General features: G+C 41.4%; 1 protein-coding gene across 2 annotated transcripts in view; it reads left to right on the top strand.

The window, feature by feature from the left end:
- The window catches only part of FGF9 (fibroblast growth factor 9), a 35,556-nt gene extending 19,886 nt beyond the window's left edge, over nucleotides 1–15,670 (top strand). For both annotated transcript variants that reach the window (XM_077868401.1, XM_077868400.1), the window contains one exon: nucleotides 12,357–15,670. In XM_077868401.1, the coding sequence (XP_077724527.1) occupies nucleotides 12,357–12,602 (246 nt within the window). In that variant the 3' untranslated portion in view covers nucleotides 12,603–15,670. The remainder of the gene's footprint in view (nucleotides 1–12,356) is intronic.
- The last annotated feature ends 5,637 nt before the right edge of the window (nucleotides 15,671–21,307 follow it).

Raw genomic sequence — 21,307 nt, 5'->3', positions numbered from 1 at the left:
GACTTATAGGCCTTGGAAAGGGTTTGGTTTTAATCATTAATAGCTCAGTAGATTGCTTTCCTCTCCTCTGGAGGAGGATGATTCTGGGTACCAGGCAACATGCTTAGGACTGGTCTTTGTTAGGCTCAGGAGTCTTGGAGTAGAATCTTCCTCATGACAGGTGCAAACTTCACATAAGATCCCTTCTGTCTTCTTTGGTTTGACTCCGATTCCCTGCTCCATGCTGCTGCCTCTTCTGAAGCCCCGCTGCCTCAGTGTCTGATGAGGAAAGGCTGAGAGAAGGGCTGTTTCTGGGGTAGAACCTCCCCTGGGATCTAGTTCTTCCACGTCCCTAATAGAATTCCATTTCATAAAGGGCGGCTCTGGGGAGCCAGGGACTTGGTTACTTTGTTTTCCATGGAACTGCCACTAGTTAAAACAGTGTCTTGCATGTAGTTGGCACTTATTAAATGTTGAAAGTATGAACGTATTGTCAGTGGGATCCCGAGTCACCTGTTTTGTTTGTTTGTTTTTAAAGAAGACCGTGCAGACCCTGGCTCTTAAGCACCTAATTTAGGAAGATTAGAGTTAATTTACAGACTGGAGTGGTTCCTGACCATATTGTGTACAAGGCTCTCTCCCCACCTTTTTTTTTTTTTTTTTTTTTTTTAAAGACTTTATTTACTTATTCATGAGAGACACACAGAGAGAGGCAGAGACACAGGCAGAGGGAGAAGCAGGCTCCCTGTGGGGACTGTGATGCAGGACTTGATCCTAGGAGCCCGGGATCATGTCCTGAGCTGAAGGCAGATGCTCAACCACTGAGCCACCCAGGTGCTTCAAGGTTCCCTTTTTGATAAAAAATGTTAGGGAGTCCCATGGGGTAGTAATTGTGATTATATATTTCATATATATATATTTTATTTATTTATTTTTATTTTTTTATAAGGTTTATTTATTTGAGAGAGACCACAAGGTGGTGGGTGGTAAGGGCAGAGGGAGAGAGAGAGAGAGAGAGACTCTCAAGCAGACTCCCATCTGAGCGCAGAGCCCACCATGGGGCTCAGTCCCACAACCCTGATACCAGGACCTGAGCCGAAATCAAGAGTCAGGCCCTTAAGGACTGAGCCTCCCAGGGGCCCCTGTGCTTGTGTCTTTTGATTGAAAAAAATTCATGGTGATACATTGTGACAAAAAGTGCTGTGAATTCGTTAACATTGTAAAATGCACTCGTTACAGAACAGTTCGTGTGTATATATTTGAAAAGAGCAGCAAATCCATGCCGTGGCTATTGGACCCAGGTAGCTGCCTGCCGTGCCGGGTGCGGGTGCTGGCCCTGGCTGTCTCGTGCTCAGGTTCCCTGCGCCTGTGAACTCTGGTGAATTTGCAACCGGGGAGTGAGAGGGCCACCAAGAGAGCATAACACGAGGGCAACCGGGCCCCAGCTGCCGGCCTCCCGCCTCGCTTCGGCCGCTTTCCTGGCCCCGCCGCCGGTTCGCCTCTCCCGCGTCTCCCGGGGTCCCGAGCGGCCTGCTGGCCCCGCGGAACCTGGACGGCCCGTCCGCCCGCCCGCCCGCCCGCCCGCGGCCTGTTTCAGAGGCGAATGCTGGTCGCATGGCCTCCTGCTCCTCTTTCAAGTGTGTCAGCCTCCCAGGCCCTGGGATCAGTCATGCCAGACAGGCTGGCCAGAGTTGGGGCAGTCTCACTCATTCACACTTTCATTTGCATATTTGCTCACTCAGGCACACACACCCTCACTTGCTCACTCACATCCTCACTTGCTCACACCCCCTTGCTCACACTCACACCCTCACATGCTCACTCACATCCTCCCTGCCTCCCTCACATACTCACTCCCTCACGCCTTTTCTCACTCACATACTCACTTGCTTACACCCTCACACCTTTGCTCACTGGCTGACACACTCACTTGTTTACATACTCACTCCCTCATACCCTCAATCCCTCACACCTTCACTGGCTCATACTTTACTCACTCACAACCTCACTTGCTCACACACTCTCTCACCTTCACTCACACCCTCACTTGCTCACGAATTACGTCCTTACTCATACACTCACTCACACTCTCACTCTTTCATACCTTTACTCATTCACACATTCACTTGCTCATGCCTTCCTTTGCTCACACACTCACATCCTCACTCACTCACTCACACCCTCATTCCCTTACACCTTCACTGGCTCACACCTTCACTCACATTCTCATACCTTCATTTGCTCACACACTCACATCTTTATTCCCTCACACCTTCATTCACTTATACCTTCACTACCCTTGCTTGTTCACAGTCTTCTCACACCCTCAGTCTTCCCTGCTGGCTTTCATGAAGCCAACATCACTGACACCCCTACTACTAATACACGCTGGTACTGTAGTAGGTGCTAGAAATATACTTGCTCCTCATTATTTGCAGAGTGTATATTTGCAAATTTGTCTACTTATTAAATTTGCTTAGTGACCCTAAAATCATTCCTGGTGGCATTTCCATGGTCGTTTGCAGACATTCAAGGAGAAGCAAAAGGGAATTGCCTGATGAGCCTGTTTCCAGCTGAGATCCTACCATGTGATGCTATGCCTTCTTTCAGCTCACACTATAAACAATATCCTTTTGGGGATCTATTTAATGCCACATTTTTCCTTTTTTTAACTTTTTTGTTGGTGATTTTACTGTTTAAAATATCCCTCCAAGCATAGTGCTGAAGTGCTAGCTGGTGTTTCTAAATGCAAGTTGGCTGTGACGTGTCTTATGGAGCAAACCAGATAAATGAGATAGTTTTGTGTGAGCATGAACTTCACAGTACTGTTGGAGGTGAGTTCATTGTTAATGAATCTATGATATTAACTTAAATAGAAACCCACAAAAAACAAGGTTATGCACTGATTATGTGACCAAAGTGTTATGAGTGGCTTGTGTGGAACCAAACCCCGTGTTTCTCTTGGCAGCAGGGTGTCGGTATTTACTACTTCAGCGTTCATAGTGGCTTCAGAGAACAGAACTATGGCGAATAATGAGATCAACTGTACATACAAATGCAAAGGGCATTTCCTCTTGTGGATGAGCTTAGAACTGGTCCATGAACTTGCAACTTTGTGTGTGTGTGTGGGGGCGGGGGTGGGTGGCAGATACACAGACCAAGAGTTATAATTTGGTAGGATACTTGTTATAATAGAATTATGTACAAAAAAGATTTGGGGGAACTTAGAGGGGAGAGATTAATTCTGGAGCAGGAGAGAACTTGAGGATTATTCACAAAGGAGATGGAGAAAACAGGCAAGTGTCCTTAGGAGAGGAAGGCTTGTGTGAAGGCAGCTTTGCTGCAGGATTTGGAATCATGGTGGCTACTGGACATTCCTAATTCTATCTTTACTTCCATTCCCCCTGCCATGGTCTTTGCTTCTGTTTTTCCCAGCTGCCGCCAGAGGCTACACTGCTGACATTTGGAGTGACTTCTGTCATTACCGTCAGCCCTGGCATGGGAGGTGCCCTTGAGCCTCACAAAGAAGGCGACTGCCTCCCTGGAGCCAAGTGGGAGCTGCACCCTTCAGGGCAGTGACAGCGGAGGCCAGGCCACCCTCTACGTCTTGCCTCCCACCTCCGTGCCGGGGACTGATTTGTACTTGTGCATAGACGTCGTTTCTCAGTCCTTTGACTGGGTACACCTCAGCAGCATCCTAACAGGTGGCTGAGAAGAGTGTCTGCCTTCCTGACACCCCTGATGCAGAGGTCTCCCCCTCAGGATTAGAGGTTATAGTGTTAAGTGGGAGAGACATAGACGGATCTGTCTTCCTTTGTCCTCTTTTTTTTTTTTTTATTTAGTATTTTATTTATTTATTCATGAGAGACACAGAGAAAGAGAGGCAGAGACACAGGCAGAGGGAGAAGCAGGCTCCATGCAGGGAGCCTGACGTGGGATTCTACCCTGGGTCTCCAGGATCAGGCCCTGGGCTGAAGGTGGCGCTAAACCGCTGAGCCACCCAGGCTGCCCTGTCCTCTTTCTAAATGCTTAAAATCCTGACATAAGCTGATCCCCTTTTTTCTTATTCTTTTTTTGGTATTTTATAAATCATTGAAATCTCTATCGTGACTTGCTTTTCCTTTGTAATGAAGCACTCAAAGCTCAGTGCGGTGTTCCAAGAACAGACTGGCCAAGGTCATAGTGAAGACATCCCTTCCCATATGGTACCTAATGTGATTACTTTGCATGGAATGAGTTTTGCCCATTTAGCTGCCATGTTCCATTGTGTGTCCACCCTTAGCTCTAGGTTTCATCCCTCCATCTATTTTCCATATGAATTGTCATGTTTCAGATAGTTTTCTCTTGACTGTGTTAACTTGGCCTGTATCTTTTTTCTTTCTCTATCTTTCAAGGTTGGTTTTTCCCATTTGCCATGTTTTGATGGAATAGTGAAGCCTCTCCTTGCATTTGGAACAGTTCGAAGTTGGGGGTAAAGCACAGAGTAGTGGAAAGACAAGGCTTAGCATCCCAGCTCCAGCTTGCTAGCTGTGCGACCTTGGGCAGTCTACTCAAACTTGCTGAGCTCTGACTGTGGAACAGGGCGAAGGACAGCCACATGTCAGCATTGCTATGAGGCTGAGAGGAGACGAAGCCCATAAAAGAGCCAGCACACTGCGTGGCTTGCAGTGGCTCGTTAGTACAGGCTTGTTCCCTTAGCGTTCTTCATGGACGAGTGTGGCAGTGATGAAACGCTGCCCTGGTACAGCCTCTTGTGCTCCTTCCTGGATGGGAGGTGCACAGAAACTCTGTTTCTTGCAAGCTTGAATTCTGGAATGGAGATTTATGACATAGTCTCTGAAAATAAATGTGTTTCCTTCATTCCTGCATCCCTGGAATCATAAAGTATTAACCATGAAGCCTTGCTTATCAAGATTAATTTTAGATACTTTACTTTTATGTGTAGCTCATTATTATTTTATCCACGTAGTTAAAGAAGTTTCTTTCTTTGGGATTTACTTTCCTTTGTATTATTGTAACTCTTTTTTCTAATGTTAACATATTGGTAAATTCACCAGGCTGTCACAGCACCCGAATGGCTACTGTCAGAACGGTTTCTTTTTCCAGGATTAAAGCACTGTTTTAAGAAGGATCCATGTCAGCATATGAATTTGGTTTTGGAGCAGTGGAATTATTAGTTGATAGTATCAGCCCTGATTATGGTTGGAAGTGGGCTGTCACACTCTAGCAGGAAAGGGGCCTTGAGAGAATTAGACACAGTCACCTGAGTGTTCAAAGTGGAGGGAGCAGCAGCACTGGTCACTTTCTGAGAGATCAGGACCATTTATGTATCACAGGTTCAGAGGAGGGAGGAAACGTTTGGGTTCCAGAGGAATCTGGGCTAGCATGAGTACAGTTGAAGGTAGGAGGTAGGGACCCAAGAACTGGGGTGGGGAGACAAGCTTTATATACCTTGAGATTTTACATAGGATTTCTCTGTAGGTGTTGGGAGGGGATGGGGGTGTTTGAGAAATTCAAGAGTTCTGGTATTATTTTTCTGTGATGTTGTATTTTGTCTGCCTTATGTGCATGTCCTACTTTCCCATGATAGGTTTCAGTGCTCTATCTACAATATTGCGGACTTTTTGTTTTCTTGTCAGACTTGGTTTTTCTCCTAAGCCAGTTCTCCTGGGGAGAACCTACAATGTAGGCTTTGTTGGTCAGGCAGACATTCATCAAATAAGGCATGTTTCTGGTGGTCAACATGGTGAAGAGGGCAGTGGCAGGTGTCCCAAAATGCAAGGAAGTGTAGTAGATGAGACACCTTCCAGCGTGGGATCCTCCTGATGGTCTCCCAGAGAGAAGAAAGAAGGGGCCTCTTGTGCCAAAGTGATGTCTTCTTCCTTGTCCTCATTTCTTCCTTGAAATAGCAACCTTATTCCCTTGGCTGCTTCTGGAAGCATTAATTCTGTCTGCATTTCAGATCAGCTGCCCTAGCCCTGTCCGCAGTGGGCAACTGATGCAGCACATCTTACTTGATGTTGTTCCCTGTTTTCCTCCACTGCAATTTCTTTTTCTTTTTTTAAAAGATTTTATTTATTCATGAGACACACACACACACACAGAGGCAGAGACCACAGGCAGAGGGAGAAGCAGGCTCCATGCAGGGAGTGTGACGTGGGACTCAATCCCCGTCTCTAGGATCATGCCCTGGGCTGACGGCGACGCTAAACCGCTGAGCCACCTGGGCTGCCCTCTACTGCAATTTCTTTTTCCATTTCCTGTTCAATATGTCCAGCTACTCCCTGTGGTATATCTGATGGTTATTGTGGAAAAAAAGTAGTTGGATTCCATTGTTTTTGTCTTTCTGGATCCCTTATTTCCTTAATTTCCCCTCCCAGCTTTTCAGCTTTCCATGTTTCCGCCATTGTGTGTCAGTCTGATTCTTGAGGGTGTTCTGCTCCCGGCTCTTCCCTCTTGTGCTACTTACCTAGTGTGGGGTTTCTTCAGTGTTTGCAGGTCTTTGATGTGTATTTTCAGTGGTCACTGGATGACTTACTACTCTTACCAGCCATCATCTATGCTATGAAATGTTACATGTGATTTCTTTTTACTTTGGTGTTCTACAATCCTAAGAGAAGTTCCCTGAATTTTTCCCCTGGGGTTCTTTGTGGAACCGTTAACTGTGCCTCATGTGCATAGGGGCACAAGCAAGTATCCCTTAAAGTGAATATTGGACTTCTCAAAGTTGAATCCTACTGTACCTGGAGCAAGGTTTTTTTCCTCTGTGGGACTGCATCTCTGGAAATGTATTACAAGTTTACAAGCTACTGTGATTTGCTAAGCAAATATCCATGCCCATAGGCAGCTTTTAAGGAAGGCCCCTGAATTGTCTAGCCTGCCCGTGGTTCTGTTTTGGCAGCATTGTTGGTGCTACAAGGCAGGTGAGTACATGGTGTAGAAGATGTCTGTGTGTCTCTGGATTTAGACTGGGCCCTGGCCCTGGCCTTGGAATCCCCAAATGCCCAAGTAAGCAGCTTCTACTTGAGCATTGTGTGTGTTTGTTTTGTTTACTGTTTGTTACTAGTGCAGAAAATGTAGTAATTCAGAATTTTCTCTATATTTTGATGAGACCGAATTGCCTGCCTCCTTGCTTCATTTTGTTTATATTGACCAGGCACAACTGATTCACTTATTCCCACAACTCCAGGGTGGTTGGTATGAAAGTGGGCCCGTCTGGAATAGTGGGGGTTTTTAAAGGGGGTTTGAAAGACGGGGCTTATGGTGAGCTGTATCAAGGGCACAGAGGGTTGGCTCTGAATCGGAGTCTAATAAAATAAGAAGTAGCGCCCTCTTGCCTATTCTCTGTGTTTGTTGCTTTCTGTCTATATGGGGACTTCTCCCAGGAGAGAAGAGTTAAAAGACCTGGCTTCTTATTAATGGTCCTTTTAGTCATTATATTTAATCACCCTGATCCTTGCAAGAACTCCCATTAAGACTTTACTGCTAGATTATTAATGAGGAAGAGAGTACATCTGAACGAGTCATTGTGGTTGAGGGAGGTTGAAATACCATGACTGTAATAAACGGGAGATATGAGAACAAGCGATTACATCAAATCATTAACTTACAAAGTGTTTGAGAACTCTATGATCAAGTTAGTTTCTGTAGAGTCACTGACCTCGGATTTACGGGTTGGGCTAGTTTATGCAACTAGTTTAAGTGAACCATTGAGTTCAGTAAATGCAACCATTTTGGATACTGTGGTTAAAGCTACACCATATATATCTACAAAAATATTTGTATATATATTTATGTATACATATGACGTAAGCCTGTATGGTTTCCATGAGAACTATTGAGCCTCAAATTCTGAAAAATTCTGATTTCATTTTTTAAGTGGGTATAGATATGAATTGGGCATAATAATGCCCATGTGGACTACACATTTTCCAATTGTCTAATATCTTAAAGTGATGTCTATCTTATAACATTCCTAAACATTCTCTAGGGTGTGCTGTAATTTTCATATTATTATCTCATTCTTTGGATTTAATAGGATTCGTAAAAGTTTTGAAGTTTTAATTTCAGTTTTTCCCACTGCTTAGAATTTGATGATATAAAATGAAAAGAGGTTTCCATAGTTGCTAACATTCACCAGATTTTGTTCCAAAACATGGACTTTAGTAGACTTTTGAATTAAATCCACATTCTCCACCCAAGCCTAGTGATATAATCCAACAGTTCAAAGATAGGTATGCCATAAACAGCTATAGTTAAATAATCTAAAAAAAAATTAAAACATGGAAATACAATAAAACAAGAATTGATCACTTTATAGTGGAATACTCTATAAACTGTCTGCATTGGAAACATGTGGTGAGTTTTAAAACATCTGAGTTCTATAATTCTAAAGTGTATAGTTGATTTGAAGGCAGAAACTTTTTTCCTCCTCTGCACATATAGAAGAATACAGGTTGATATGTTTTTGCTGTCCCAATTTACACTCATTTGCTTATTTTTAATTTAGAAAAAGCACTGTGGAGTACAAATACATAAGTATAGTCACCTCAACTGAATATTTTGTCACTGAGTTCTAGAGTATGATCATAAAGAGAGTAATTCTATAAATCTTGCTATTTTATCTGTCTATCCAAAACAGAAATCATGTGTTAATGTAATCACACATGAGAGGAAGAAATTATTTAAAAGCATTTACATGGCATAAAAAAGTAACAGGGTCTTTAATTCTTAATGATCGTTTTAATTTTTTAAGATATGTCAGTTTATCTGAGTGGCATCATACTAATTGTGTAATGATTACAGGAGTTGAAAAGTACCTGTGCTTTTGCAATGGAATATCTGCACAGTCTCATTTAACTTGTTAAGTCAGACAACTCTTTAGTGTAGGAGGCAATTGAACTCTGTTAAGAATCGCAAAAAGTGCTGGCTAGAAAGGATACTGTTTTAAGTGGAATAATTCACTTTATTTTCTGGGTTGCCTACAAAGTTCCATTATGTGTATATAAAAAATGCTATCATAGCCTGCTAGGGGAGTGTTTTTTTGAGCAGTGAAAAGGCTAGTTCAGTTTCTTAGCTTACAACTTTTTTTAAAAAGATTTTTTTATGGGCTAAAAAAACACCCTCAAAACATATAAAATGAGAATCTTTTCATAAATACTAAAAACAAATGTGTTCCCTTGCTAGATTGTGACTTCCCTACCACTGTAGAATTTTGTTCATAATCTCTGTTTTCGTTTAATCTCTACTCATTCTTCCCCCAAAGTGAATAGGGTTTTCTGAAAATTACATTTTGTAAAGGTAAAGAAGAGAGGAAGCATATATGAATCTTAGACCAACAGCTGCTGCGTGTGATTCCTGAGCCTGGTCCGTGAGCCCTCGCCGTTTCCCTGCGTGGCCCTCCTGGTGCCTGGCCCTTTGGAAAACAGCATCAGAAGGCTCCCCGAGGAGGGGGTCAGGAGGAACCATGGTGCTTAGTGAAAAGTAGAAAAAAACCCAAAAGGGGACTGTCTCCAGAGTGCGGCGCATCCAGCAGGGAGGGCTCCTGGAAACTTCTTGCTCTGGTGGCTTTGTTCCCATCATAACGAGGTCCTGTGGCATCGACCCGGGACGAGCCATTTCACAGACAGCCTCCCTGTCCGCTGTATTTAATGGGCGAAGTTGTATTAGCAGTTTTCCAAAGTTGGTCCCAGTTGCGAGAGGTTATGGTGTTAACAAAATGTCAACAACCACCGTGGTTTATGGAGGCCTTCCTCCGTGCCAGGCGTGTCCTCTGACTGTGTGCTTGTAACAGCCCTGTCCCAAGATACTAACCTGCCTTAATGACGAAGTTTCTGAGGCTCGTAGAGGTTAAGGACAGATGTCGTACATGTCCCCAGCTGGTGAAGGGCGGAGTTGGCATCTGCATGGCCCTTGGGCACCACGGTGGGCTCTTCACCAGCCAACTACCTGTCTTCTGCTGAGGTGACATGTGTGTCTCTGATCCAACAAAGGCTACTGTACTGTAGATGTGACAGGTCTACAAAGCAAACATGAACCAGTACCTAACTCATGATTCCAAAAGGAGAAAGTGTGCTATTGTTTTTAAGTAAAATGTCTATCAGTGATATGATTTCCTGCCGAGAAAAAGAAAGCTTAATTTGAATTAGTTCTTCATGTTTTTTGAGGAACTAAAGGTTCAGTATCCAGTTCCATACTCTGGTCCATTTTATTAAGTAAAAAAAAAAAAAAAATACAAAAACAAAACCATAATTTGTTTAGAAAATTTACTTAATCACCGCAAACCCAAACCAGACATTTTTAGCCAGGAATAATCTTGTCTGTGAGGAGAATATTTATTACACAGATGGAAGTAAAGACTAAAATAGCTGGTAATGTCTTTAACACACTATTTTTATTTCGTCAGTCTTAATAGAGATGAAAGAGAAGTCACATGCAGCCTCATCCCCCAGCTCAGGGGAGGGGAGAAGAAGAATGTGCCCCTAGTTTTCTGTGTGTAGAGTGAGGTGCCTTGTGTACAGTGAGGTGCCACTGCCTCTGAGCTGCTCGCCCCCTCCTCCTCCTCCTGGCCCCCAGTGGAGTAATCCAGCTTGGGAGGGGGGGGCGGCCCATAGATGACTTCTCTCTCCCCGCAATTCATTTTGTCCCTACAAACCCAGCATCCGCGCTCCAAAATTTCCCCAGCATTTCTGTCCTTGACAGATGCATTGTTTTTTCATTTTCTCTTGGCCCCATTTGATTTAAGAAGAACTTGCCCAATGAGATAAGATTATGTCACAGACCCTTTCAGGGCCTTGAGGAGTAATAATCAATTGGTGGAGGGGGGGATTGCAGGCCCTATGTGCTTTGGAGTGGCTCTTAAGCCCTCAGTTTCTCAAAGAAGTAGGGAAGCCAGCCTTCCATCGGACTGTTGATTTCATCAGATTCTCTCCCTTTCCCCTTCATTTGCTCTCCTGACTTCCTCCGTTGCAAGGATCTGATGGATCCTGTGCAGCTGCCGTCTGTGAACTCAGTGCACTAAATCGTGCATGTGTGTGCATGTAAGAAGGACATCTATATTTTGGTGATGTCTAGTTTGCTGTCCTCTGCGTCTGAATGTCAGAAAGGGAAGAATATCAAAGATAAGGATCTGTGCTGCTCTTTTAAGTCTGCACACGGATGTGTGTGGTTTTTGGTTTGTTTTCTTATTCATGTAAGGTGCCAGGTGGGTGAGAGCAAGAGAAATACTTTTAAAAGGTCATTTTGTGTTAATTTTTAAAAAGTGCCATCATGGAAGGTATTGATTTGAAAAGTTGCAGTCCGGTGGTGAGAGGGGCAAAGAGGCCATTCAATCCTGTTGGCCCGTTTCTCCAGGGGACAACTTTTGTGACTGGGTTTTGGGATGTGAGGCAGAGGTTTCTGGTCATTATGACTGCTCACGAGACACCTGGCTGCAGGAGCTCTGGGTTGTGGGGATAAGTGGGACCCAGAGTTTCATAAGGCTCAGGTGGAGGGAGAGGTGCACTTCATCTGTGAAAATGGGGAACCTTTTAACTTTGGGAATGTGGGGAAAAGTACAGTTTTTCTGTTGGTAGATGTGTGCCTGAGAATGTGGCTTTTTTAAGTTGGGGGGCTCTTTCTGTCTAAATTCAAGGGAGTAGGAGGGTTGCAACAATTGTTTTTACTTCTTTGTATCCAGGAAGACTCAGTCACATAGAAAGCATTCTATCTTGAATGTGAACCAGGGATTAACTGTATCAGAATTCCCCCCAGGGCCTGTTAAAAATGCATATTTCCAGACTTTCTGGATCCGAATTTTAAAGGATTGGAGATTGAACATTTGCATTTTAAAGAAGCAATGCAGGTGATTGTTCTGTAACCCTGAAGTTTGAAAAGCACTCTTAGAGTAGTAAGTAAACTCTACTGCTTCAGAGGGCAGGGGATTCTGACAACAGTGTGATTGTTGAGAATGTTGGGCAAGTACTTTGTAAAACATGTATTAAAGATGAGGCGGGTATTTGAACCTTTGGCTTCAGCTAAGGCTCTCCCTTGCAGGATGGTCACCAATCCAATTGCTGTAGTAAAAATGGGAACAACTCGAAGCATTGATCATCCTTTGTCTCTTTGTCTCTTTCAAATAATTGATGTATGAAAAGAAATCTAACCAGAAAATATTTGGAATCTTTTGCACTTCAGCCATTATGAAAAAACAATTAAGCGTAGTTAAATTTATATAGCCAGGCACTTTTTTGGAAAATACATCCCAATGGTTAAACTGGGTTAAAATCAGTGTTTTCTCATCAGAGTGATATTATGTAGCCATTGAATGTTGCTTCAAATACAGAAAACAGCTCTTTTGCAAAATATTTATTTGTTTGCTTGTTTGTTTGTTTTAACAGGAAAAACTAACCCAAGAGTGTGTATTCAGAGAACAGTTTGAAGAAAACTGGTATAACACGTACTCTTCGAATCTATATAAACACGTGGACACTGGAAGGCGATACTATGTTGCATTAAATAAAGACGGGACCCCAAGAGAAGGAACGAGGACTAAACGGCACCAGAAATTCACCCATTTTTTACCTAGACCAGTGGACCCCGACAAAGTACCCGAACTATATAAGGATATTCTAAGCCAAAGTTGACAAAGACCATTTCTCCACTTGAGCCCTTAACAGAGTAACCACTATAAAGGTTTCACGCGGTGGGTTCTTATTGATTAGCTGTGTCATCACACCAGCTCCACTGTTGCCAAACTTTGCCGCATGCATTCTGTACGATGGAGGCTTGGAGGGGAACATGCTGATTTTGTTGTGCACTTACAGGCTTGTCCTCCTGGAGGGCCGCCGCCGCCCACTCGCTCGGTCTATTGTGAGCCGAGGAGAGGGAGGCTGAGCGGGAGTGTGAGTGTGTGTGTGGATGGGTAGCAGGGGAGGTTGAAGAGAAGCAGAAGCAGAGAGGACAACGGCCTGATGCATGCTGGGATTTAGACGCGCTTTTACATTTTTGATCAATTGTCCTTCACCTTGTATCAGCACAGCTGCCATACTTCGACTCATCAGGATTCTGGCTGGTGGCCTGCGCGAGGGTACGCTGCATTTGCAAAGGCATGGAGGGTGCAGTCTTACTTACAAGACTTTTTCAGTTTAAGGCTCACTGGTGCCATCCCAGTGAATTTAAAGCAAAGACCTCTTAGTAATAAAAAAAAAGTTAAATTTATTTATAGAAATTCCAAAGGCAACATTTTATTTATTTTATATATTTATTTATTATATAGAGTTTATTTTTAATGAAATATGTACAGGCCAGATAGGCATTTTGGAAGCTTTAGGCTCTGTAAGCATTAAATGGCAAAGTCCGCTACGAACCTGTGGTAAATTCATGCAAGTAAATATAACGGTGCATGGATAGGAGAAATCCTAATGACCCTAATGTACTAAAGGCGACAATCTCTTTTGTGCCCGTATTATTGTAAACTTATGCACATCATTCATGACACTGAGTATTCACTCTTCAGACTGCTTGTTTCATAGCTTATCCCAGAGGATTAAAGAGAAACTGGGTCTCAAACTTTTATTCTGTGTCTGTAATATTTCCTCTCTCATAAGTGACTTATTCCATCACTGTAACTTCACGGTTGGAAAATACAAGGGTTGGTATCTAGCCTACGTGTTTGAATCTCTTACAGAATATACCAAAGCTAAACAATAACTATGCTTTTATTTTAGTCGATCTCCAGGACAACAGGACTAACATCAAACACTGTACTGATTTAGAATCCTCAAAACGAAAAAAAAAAGAGCTTATATAGCACAGATTTTTTAAAAAATTTTTTTTTAAGGGACAAGAGTCAGATTAAACAGGATCATTCTTGGAGACTTTTTATTTGTGTACTTGGCTATCAAATATGACGTTATACAAGTACCATAGGGGTCATTGTAACATCTTTTATAGAAAATTGCTTTTGGTGTGAACCGTCGTAATACATGGGAATAGCACCCTTCAAGGAAAACGTGCAACATAACAAATCTTCATCAATAATGACAATGAGGGGGAAAGTATTATCCTTGCTGACTATGTTTTGTTTTTAAAAATGGTCTTCACAAGCGCTCAATTTTTTTAGAGGGGAGGTTACTATATAGAATATCTTTTACAAGGCTTTTATAACATTTTATGCTGAAAAGCATAAGAAAACATATTTCTTTAGTAGCAATAATTTTGGAACTTGCCCTTGGGCAAGGAAGACTATTTCTTACTATATACTAAGGAGAAAAGAGCCAAATTCTTAAAGCAATATTTAGGAAAAAGGAATTTATAACAAATTCTCATACCACATATAACACTTTCTAGCCAGTTATGTTGGGAAATTGAAAGTGACAGTTAAAAAATGTGTTGGGATTTATGTAACTAATTTTAAAATTTAATATTCCAACTTTGTTTTGCTCTGATGCACATTCTTTATGAAAAATAAAAGTATGTCACTGTTGAGTTAAAGCTGTTTTGAAGTAGAAGCGCATGACTTATTGCCATGAGCACATGTGGCCCTTCTATAGGCCAAGTTGGAGTATGTAGCAGAGCCCTCCTGCTGATGTGCATTAAGGAAAAACTAAGTCTCACATTTGGAATTAAGAAATATTTGGGGGGAGGGGACAGAAGCAATGTAAAATAGTTGATTTATGATAAACTCAGAATGTCCTCTTCATTTATTTTCTTGTTTTTTTTTTAACTTTCTAAACAGAAACTGCATTTAATTCTGAGATGTAGTATTCTTATTTATTACTTAACCCTTTGCTGCTGCTAAAATGTGCACATATTCAGGCTTCAGTTTTTCCGAAAGGCATTTAATATTTTTGGCTGAAAACATTAAACATCTGACCACAGGGAAGAATCAAGTTTCTAGGATGTCATAGGTACACTATTTAGCACTGAAGAAATTGGTTTTAGGAGGTAGCCAAAAGTAATCTTGAAGTAGCATGAGATGCTAGATGATCGGCCTAAAAGAAAGCAACCAACTTGTGAAAAAGATTAAAATCTCCATGCATTCCCAGAAAATGCTACTTTAACGTCTACTTTTGGAGTTATTTTGTTTTGGTACCTTTTTCTTTTTCTTTTTTTAAAGAGAAACAAAATGTTATATGCTTTTGGCAATGGATACAATAAACTGTAATGGTCTGTAAATAAATAAATATTGACTTATGCAATTTATGTAAATAAGTGTTCTGGGAGAGTAGATGGCTCAGGGTTTTGGCGTGGGCATTGTCCTGTTGGGCATTAGAGCAAGTGGGTTTGCAGCCGGTTCTTGTCATAAGAGACCCAAAGCCCATTGGATGGCAGCTCCGAGCCACTGTGGGATGGGTGGTTCCAGGTTTCACAAACAGATGTTCAGATAGCCAAACCATTATCTTACTGGTGCCAGTACTTGCACCTTGGTCAGAGACTTAATGGGCACAGACTGAACCACCCTCCCATCTGTCATGTGAATGTCCCCAGGCAGTGTGAAGGACATGCCAGGTCAGTGTTGGGGAACTTGTCCCTGCCAGGTCCTGTTCTGTAGATAAATGAATGGCTTTAGTTTATGGTGTTTTCCTTCTATTTCATCTCATTAACACTACAACATTGTGTTATTTACTTGATAATCTGTAATTGTATGTAAATACATACAGGATTATGTAATTTGTGTAAATACATAATTACAGACTTTTGAAAACTGGTATTTTTTACTTGATGTCCATTTTGGAGCTGCTTCAGATTATGTGCCTACATGAACCAATGGAATTTTAAAAACATGCTCTCCTTGCTCTTACAGCTGTTGCGTGTGTGTTGAGGGGATGGGGGGATGTGGAGGGTGGAGGGGGAGGACAAACATATCCAGATGTCTCTTCATTTCTGTGAGCATTAGATGAAGAAACGAGTAATCTGGGATAAAGATTCATGAACTTGCAGCAAGCAAAACGCAGCGTGTGCACATATTTACATGGATGAGTGAATGGACAGAGGCATATTGTTTGAGGTCAAATTCTGTTTGTTGCATCATTTGACCTTGAAGTGTGCTTTATTTAGATCCACTGCTTGTGGTGGATCCACTGCACGAAAGAGCAATGAAACTGTGGGCGGGTGGGGAGCTATGCCAGATGGATTCAGAAAGGTGTGTTAGCCACCCAGCCCCACGTAGGTGTGCGTATGTATGTGTGTTATACACGCCACATAATGCCCTGTGTGTCCATAGATGTTTAGCATTTTAGAATTGATATTTTGTTGTTAAAAGTGGAATGGGGAGGGATTACAAGGATAGACAGTGCCTACCTCCTTCAGTATATAGCCCCAAATTTCAGGATTCAGGTTTGCAGAGTGGCCCTGACCACAATAGGTGTGGTTACCGAAGTGTGAACAGTGACCGGGAGTGTGATTTCTTCTTTTACTTACAGTGTGCTTTGCTGACTGCTTTCCTTTAGGTATTTAGGAGAATTCCACCCCCCCCCCCGTTTTACTAAGACCCAATGGGTATGTGTCACTGTATAAGCTGAAGGTGTACAGCATAATGATTTTACTTACATCACCACAATAACTTTAGTTAACCTCCATCATCCAGAAGAATTTTTTGATGTAACATTTTCTTCACCAGAGAGGAACATGTGGAAATAAGAAATAACCTCTTGTATCATTTTCCTTGGAAAGAAAGTGAAAATGAATATTCTTAATGTGTATTCTCCCTCTTGCTTCTATGCTGGCTTAGTCATCAGGTTGAGAGACATTTGGCTCTAAAGTTGGATGAGTATTATGACGGCTACCAGGGAGGCAAATGAAACACCAAAGTGAGGTCTCTTTGTTACTTTGGTTAATGGTAAAAGAAAATTCTGAAGAGTTGTTATTACCCACCAAATGACATTCCATCTTATATCTTGGAAAACATTTTTAAAACCTAATTGAAAAAAATTGTAGGCATACCAAAGATCTCAGGAGCCTGTGGCAAGCTGCACTTATAACTGGCTCTTTTTTTTCCCGTCTCTTCTAAAGATCCTTCTACTGACATAAGAGTTTTTGGTCACGATTCTCATTTATCAGTGGACTTAACCAGGAACATTTGATGCTAGGAACTAAAGAGTTAAAAGAAAAAGTGTAATGAGGACATTCAAAGCTGAATAATTGGTCCTGCCCTCCTCACACAGGGGAAGGACAAGCATTATTGACGGTGTTCGAGTGTTCGTGGCCCAGCTTGGAGAAATGTATTTTTAAAAAACATTCATGCAGGCTTCTTCTAACCATTTTGTGGGGTGTTGCAAAACATTCTGCAAGCTCCACCTGGGTATTGCCTCTGGCTTCTAGAGTATGCATATGTACAGGGTAAATCGACAGCTTTGTGAAATTTTTATTTATGACTAATGAAAAGAGGGCTTTTCTTAGCCTGTGCCAATATTGATTATAACTCTTCTTTCAGAAGGAAGGCGTACTCTGAACATCACTTTATGGTTGACCAAAGTCTCTTTCCCGCCCTGTTTTTCTTTTCTGTCCCTGTCCCTCCCTCCTTGGTTTTGTTGTGTGGAGCTGGCATCAGCAAGAAATAGGCACAATTCCAGATAGCACACACAGCATTTCAACAAACAGGCATCCTGGTGTATTGGATGAACGTGTGGTAAGGAGAGCACCAGGGGCTGTGGGACATAGTGTGCCTGGTACAGACTTAATGGCTGGTGATGTGTCAGGTGAAATATGAAAGCTGATAGGAGGTACAGAAAAAGTTGTAGTCGCTGGCATTCTAATTGTGTCAAAAAAGTACTTTATACTTGGAGAATTTGGGCTCATCGTATTTTTTACTGATGTTCCTTGGATGCCTGTGACTGAGCTTGAGGATGTAAAAGGTGCTGGCTGCTTGGCCAGCATCAGTCTTGGAGGGCTTCCCACTGTTGGTGAAGGGGCATTGCTTCATGGAGATGACCAGACTCAGTTTCTGCATTGGATCAGCTCTGTTGCCCTATCCTTTCTGAGGCTGTGCTCTTTTGCTGGTTCCTGGTAGGTTTCTATCCAGAGGAAGGTGACTCTGTTAGTTTTTGTTAATATTACTCACTACGGTTTTCCCTCTCACATTTGCCTTACATCACAGGCAAAATCCACAATATGATAGTGGTTAAATTATAGGATAATAAAAGAGGTAAAATAGAACATAAATTTTTTAAAAAAGATTTATTTGAGAGAGCAGAGGAGGAGATGAGGGGCAGAGAGAGAGGGAAAGAGAGCATCTAAAGCAGACTTCCTCTAAGTCCAGAGCCTCTAGGCTGGATCCTGTGACCCTAACTAAGATCAGGACCCGAGCTGAAACCAGAGGTCAGATGCTTCACAGACTACCACCTGGGCATCCTTAAACATAATTTTTAAAACATGCACTTCATTCTTTCAGTAAATATGTATTGAACAACTGCTATAGAACATGGAGCAGTGTTGAGGTTTTAATAGAGAAAAAACCCTAGACGATTCTGATCTTAAATACCAGGGTAGTTTCTATGTCAATGATTATACAAACATACAATACTCGTTTAAGATACTATAGGCCTGGGATGTCCACATTATAAGGCAATTAGGACAACATTGGTAAGTTTCCATGAACTTCACTTTCTTCAACTATGTGGTCGATTTGCAGTAATATATAAAAATTCAGAGGCAACCCCATTCAAATCCTATTGTTCTAAGGAGGATAGCATTTTAAAAGAGTGTCCTCAGATTTGATGATACAGATTTTTTCAATGGATGAGCTTCTTCTTGACAGTAAATGGGTTTCTTTTGAGAGAAAAATCCAAACCAGAGCCGGTTGTTTCATTTCTCCCTCTCTAGGAAAATCCAAAGGAAAAGGCAATGGAATTCTGAAAGTTTATCACTTTTAATGGTGATATCTTTTAACGGTGCCAGAACTCGGTGAAGTTAAAAGAACTGATGAAGCTTGAGGAAATATTTTCCATAGAATTCACCTCACTGAGATATAAATGGGTATATAATCGCAGCTTTAATACCAGAGAGATGAAATGTTACATCTTTCATTGTTGGGGTTCATCACAATCACACACCTGTGGTTAATCAGCTTCTGATTTCCTTGTTGCTTTGCTTCTGTTTCCTTTTCTGTTATAGGAGTGTCCTGCCTTTCCACTCTCCTGGTCTCTTTCTCCCTACTCTACATTTAAAGAGTACACATATTTGGGTCCATGTTATAGGGTAAATAGAACTGACGGAATGTGATGGGTGGTCTTTGCAATTTTCCTAGAAGAGGTTTATGATCCTAAATTTGGCTTAGGAAATGAGGGCTAGTTGAATGAGAGCAGTACTCCAAGCAGGGCATAATGGCAAAGAAGGAAGTTCTCCACCCTTCAGGAGGTAACTGTCCATTACCCTCTCCGGTTGGGTAAGATCTAAGGGCAGGACATTTTCATGATGCTGTCAATTGCCCAATGTCTGAAGTGTGATAGATTCCAGTTATAAATGACTCTTTGATAAATGAGTGGAACATTAGAAATCAGGCTATTTCTCTTGATGATCTACTTCAGAGCAGTAACTTTAAACTTTGTGGTGACTCTTGGGTGCATATACATGCTTTCTGTTTCTTTCTCCTGGCGTATTTTCCAAGCAAGAAGGCTGAATTCTACTACATTCATCTTAGAGCCTTCATTTGGTTCCAGATGCAGAATACTTATTCCTTTTAACATATAGATATTATGTGGAAGAATTGCATTATTTTAACAATGCTTCCTGTTGAAGGAAGGGAATCAACCTGCCTGAAAATACAGCTTAGTCACCTCTAGCTCATACCCATGAGCCACGGCCCTATTCTGTGTTCCACGTGGTCCTAAATGTGTTCTCAAATGCATTAGTACCTTGAAATGGCTGAACTGCCTCTCAGTGTAGTTGTTCTATGTCCTAATTAGCTGGTTACTGTGGACACTTGGGTCATATTTTTTTTTAAAGTAGCAGAAGTTCAGATTATAGGAAAACTAAAAATAGAAATAACAAAAGTACTGTTGAGTTTGAGTAACTAAAAGTTACTTTTTGTAGTCATGGATCACATTTGGTGCTTTTATTTTTTTTTAACAAACTTTTAAAAATCGCTCAACTGTGGAGTTTTATTCTTAGATAAACCCATAATTCTTCAATATGTCTAGGTAATGCCTAATGGATGATTTAGAACCTGACCAAAATTTAAAAGAAGGGAACTTTTCATTGAAACGAATTAATCTATTCAGCAAGTAATTATTGTTATATACTGTATTCGAGGGATTATGAAAATAAAAACAATTGATAAAATTTGTTTTCATATACAGTATGACTATATATTCACTTGGCTTATGCCTACCCCTTGTAAAAGTGTGATAAACTAATTGTCATTAAGTTTTTCTTCTTATATAAAATATTACTTCTTGGAGAAGAGACCTAGGGTGTGATTCGAAGCAGAGTACCATCTCTCTAAAGAAGGTACTTAAAAAAAAATAAGGCAGGTACTTTAAATAATGGACATATGCCATTTGAAGATCTTTTGGTTTTCATTCAATGGGGTGCTTAAAATTGTTCAAAAAGGAATTCTTTCTTGGTTTCACTTTGAATTAAAAAATGTCTCTGAAAAATAAAACATGCATTAAGTTAATATGATGTAATTTATCATACCTTGTTGGCATGTTTTATAATGTTTAGTCTATATTTTTAGTTTAGAACAGCAGTTAAGTTTCAAAATTGCTGTGTGACTGTATTTATCTCAGAATCATGTGATGGCTTGTCATGAGGCTATCTTATTTGGGAACCACACCCAATGGTTCTGAGCACACTCAAGGAACTATATTAAGGAGCATGTGACAAATGTATGACCAATTTATAAATACATTTGATTAGTATTTCTCTAGAAAGGGGCTGTACACTGATGAATACATAAGTATAAGGAAATAACCTCAGGATAGAGAAAAGACCACCCTATGAGGTGGCCCTCCAACAGTACTTGGAGTTCACAAAGAATAGTGCCTCTTTCTACCAGCCAGACTAGAAAACCTCAAGATTCATAGGGCATTGGGTACAGTACACAGATGGGTCTTGCCTCAGTTGTGAAGAATAATGAGCTTCAGACTAAATACTATTGCAGTCCCAGCTAAAGTATTTCATTTATTATTTTATTTATTTATTTTCATCTAATGTTTATTTTTAAAATATTTATTTATTTGAGAAGGAGAGAGAGAGAGAGATTGAGAGAGAGAGCACAAATGGGGAGAGGGGCAGAGGGAGATGGAGAAGGAAACTCTCCATTGAGCAGGGAGCCTGATGCAGGGCTTGATCCCAGGACCCCAAGATCATGACCTGAGCCAAAGTCAGATGCTTAACTGACTGAGAC

This window comes from Canis aureus, chromosome 24 (assembly GCF_053574225.1).
Source record: "Canis aureus isolate CA01 chromosome 24, VMU_Caureus_v.1.0, whole genome shotgun sequence".
NCBI lineage: Eukaryota > Metazoa > Chordata > Mammalia > Carnivora > Canidae > Canis > Canis aureus.
The sequence above is the reverse complement of the archived record's forward strand: the minus strand, read 5'-3'. Positions and strand labels throughout refer to the sequence as shown.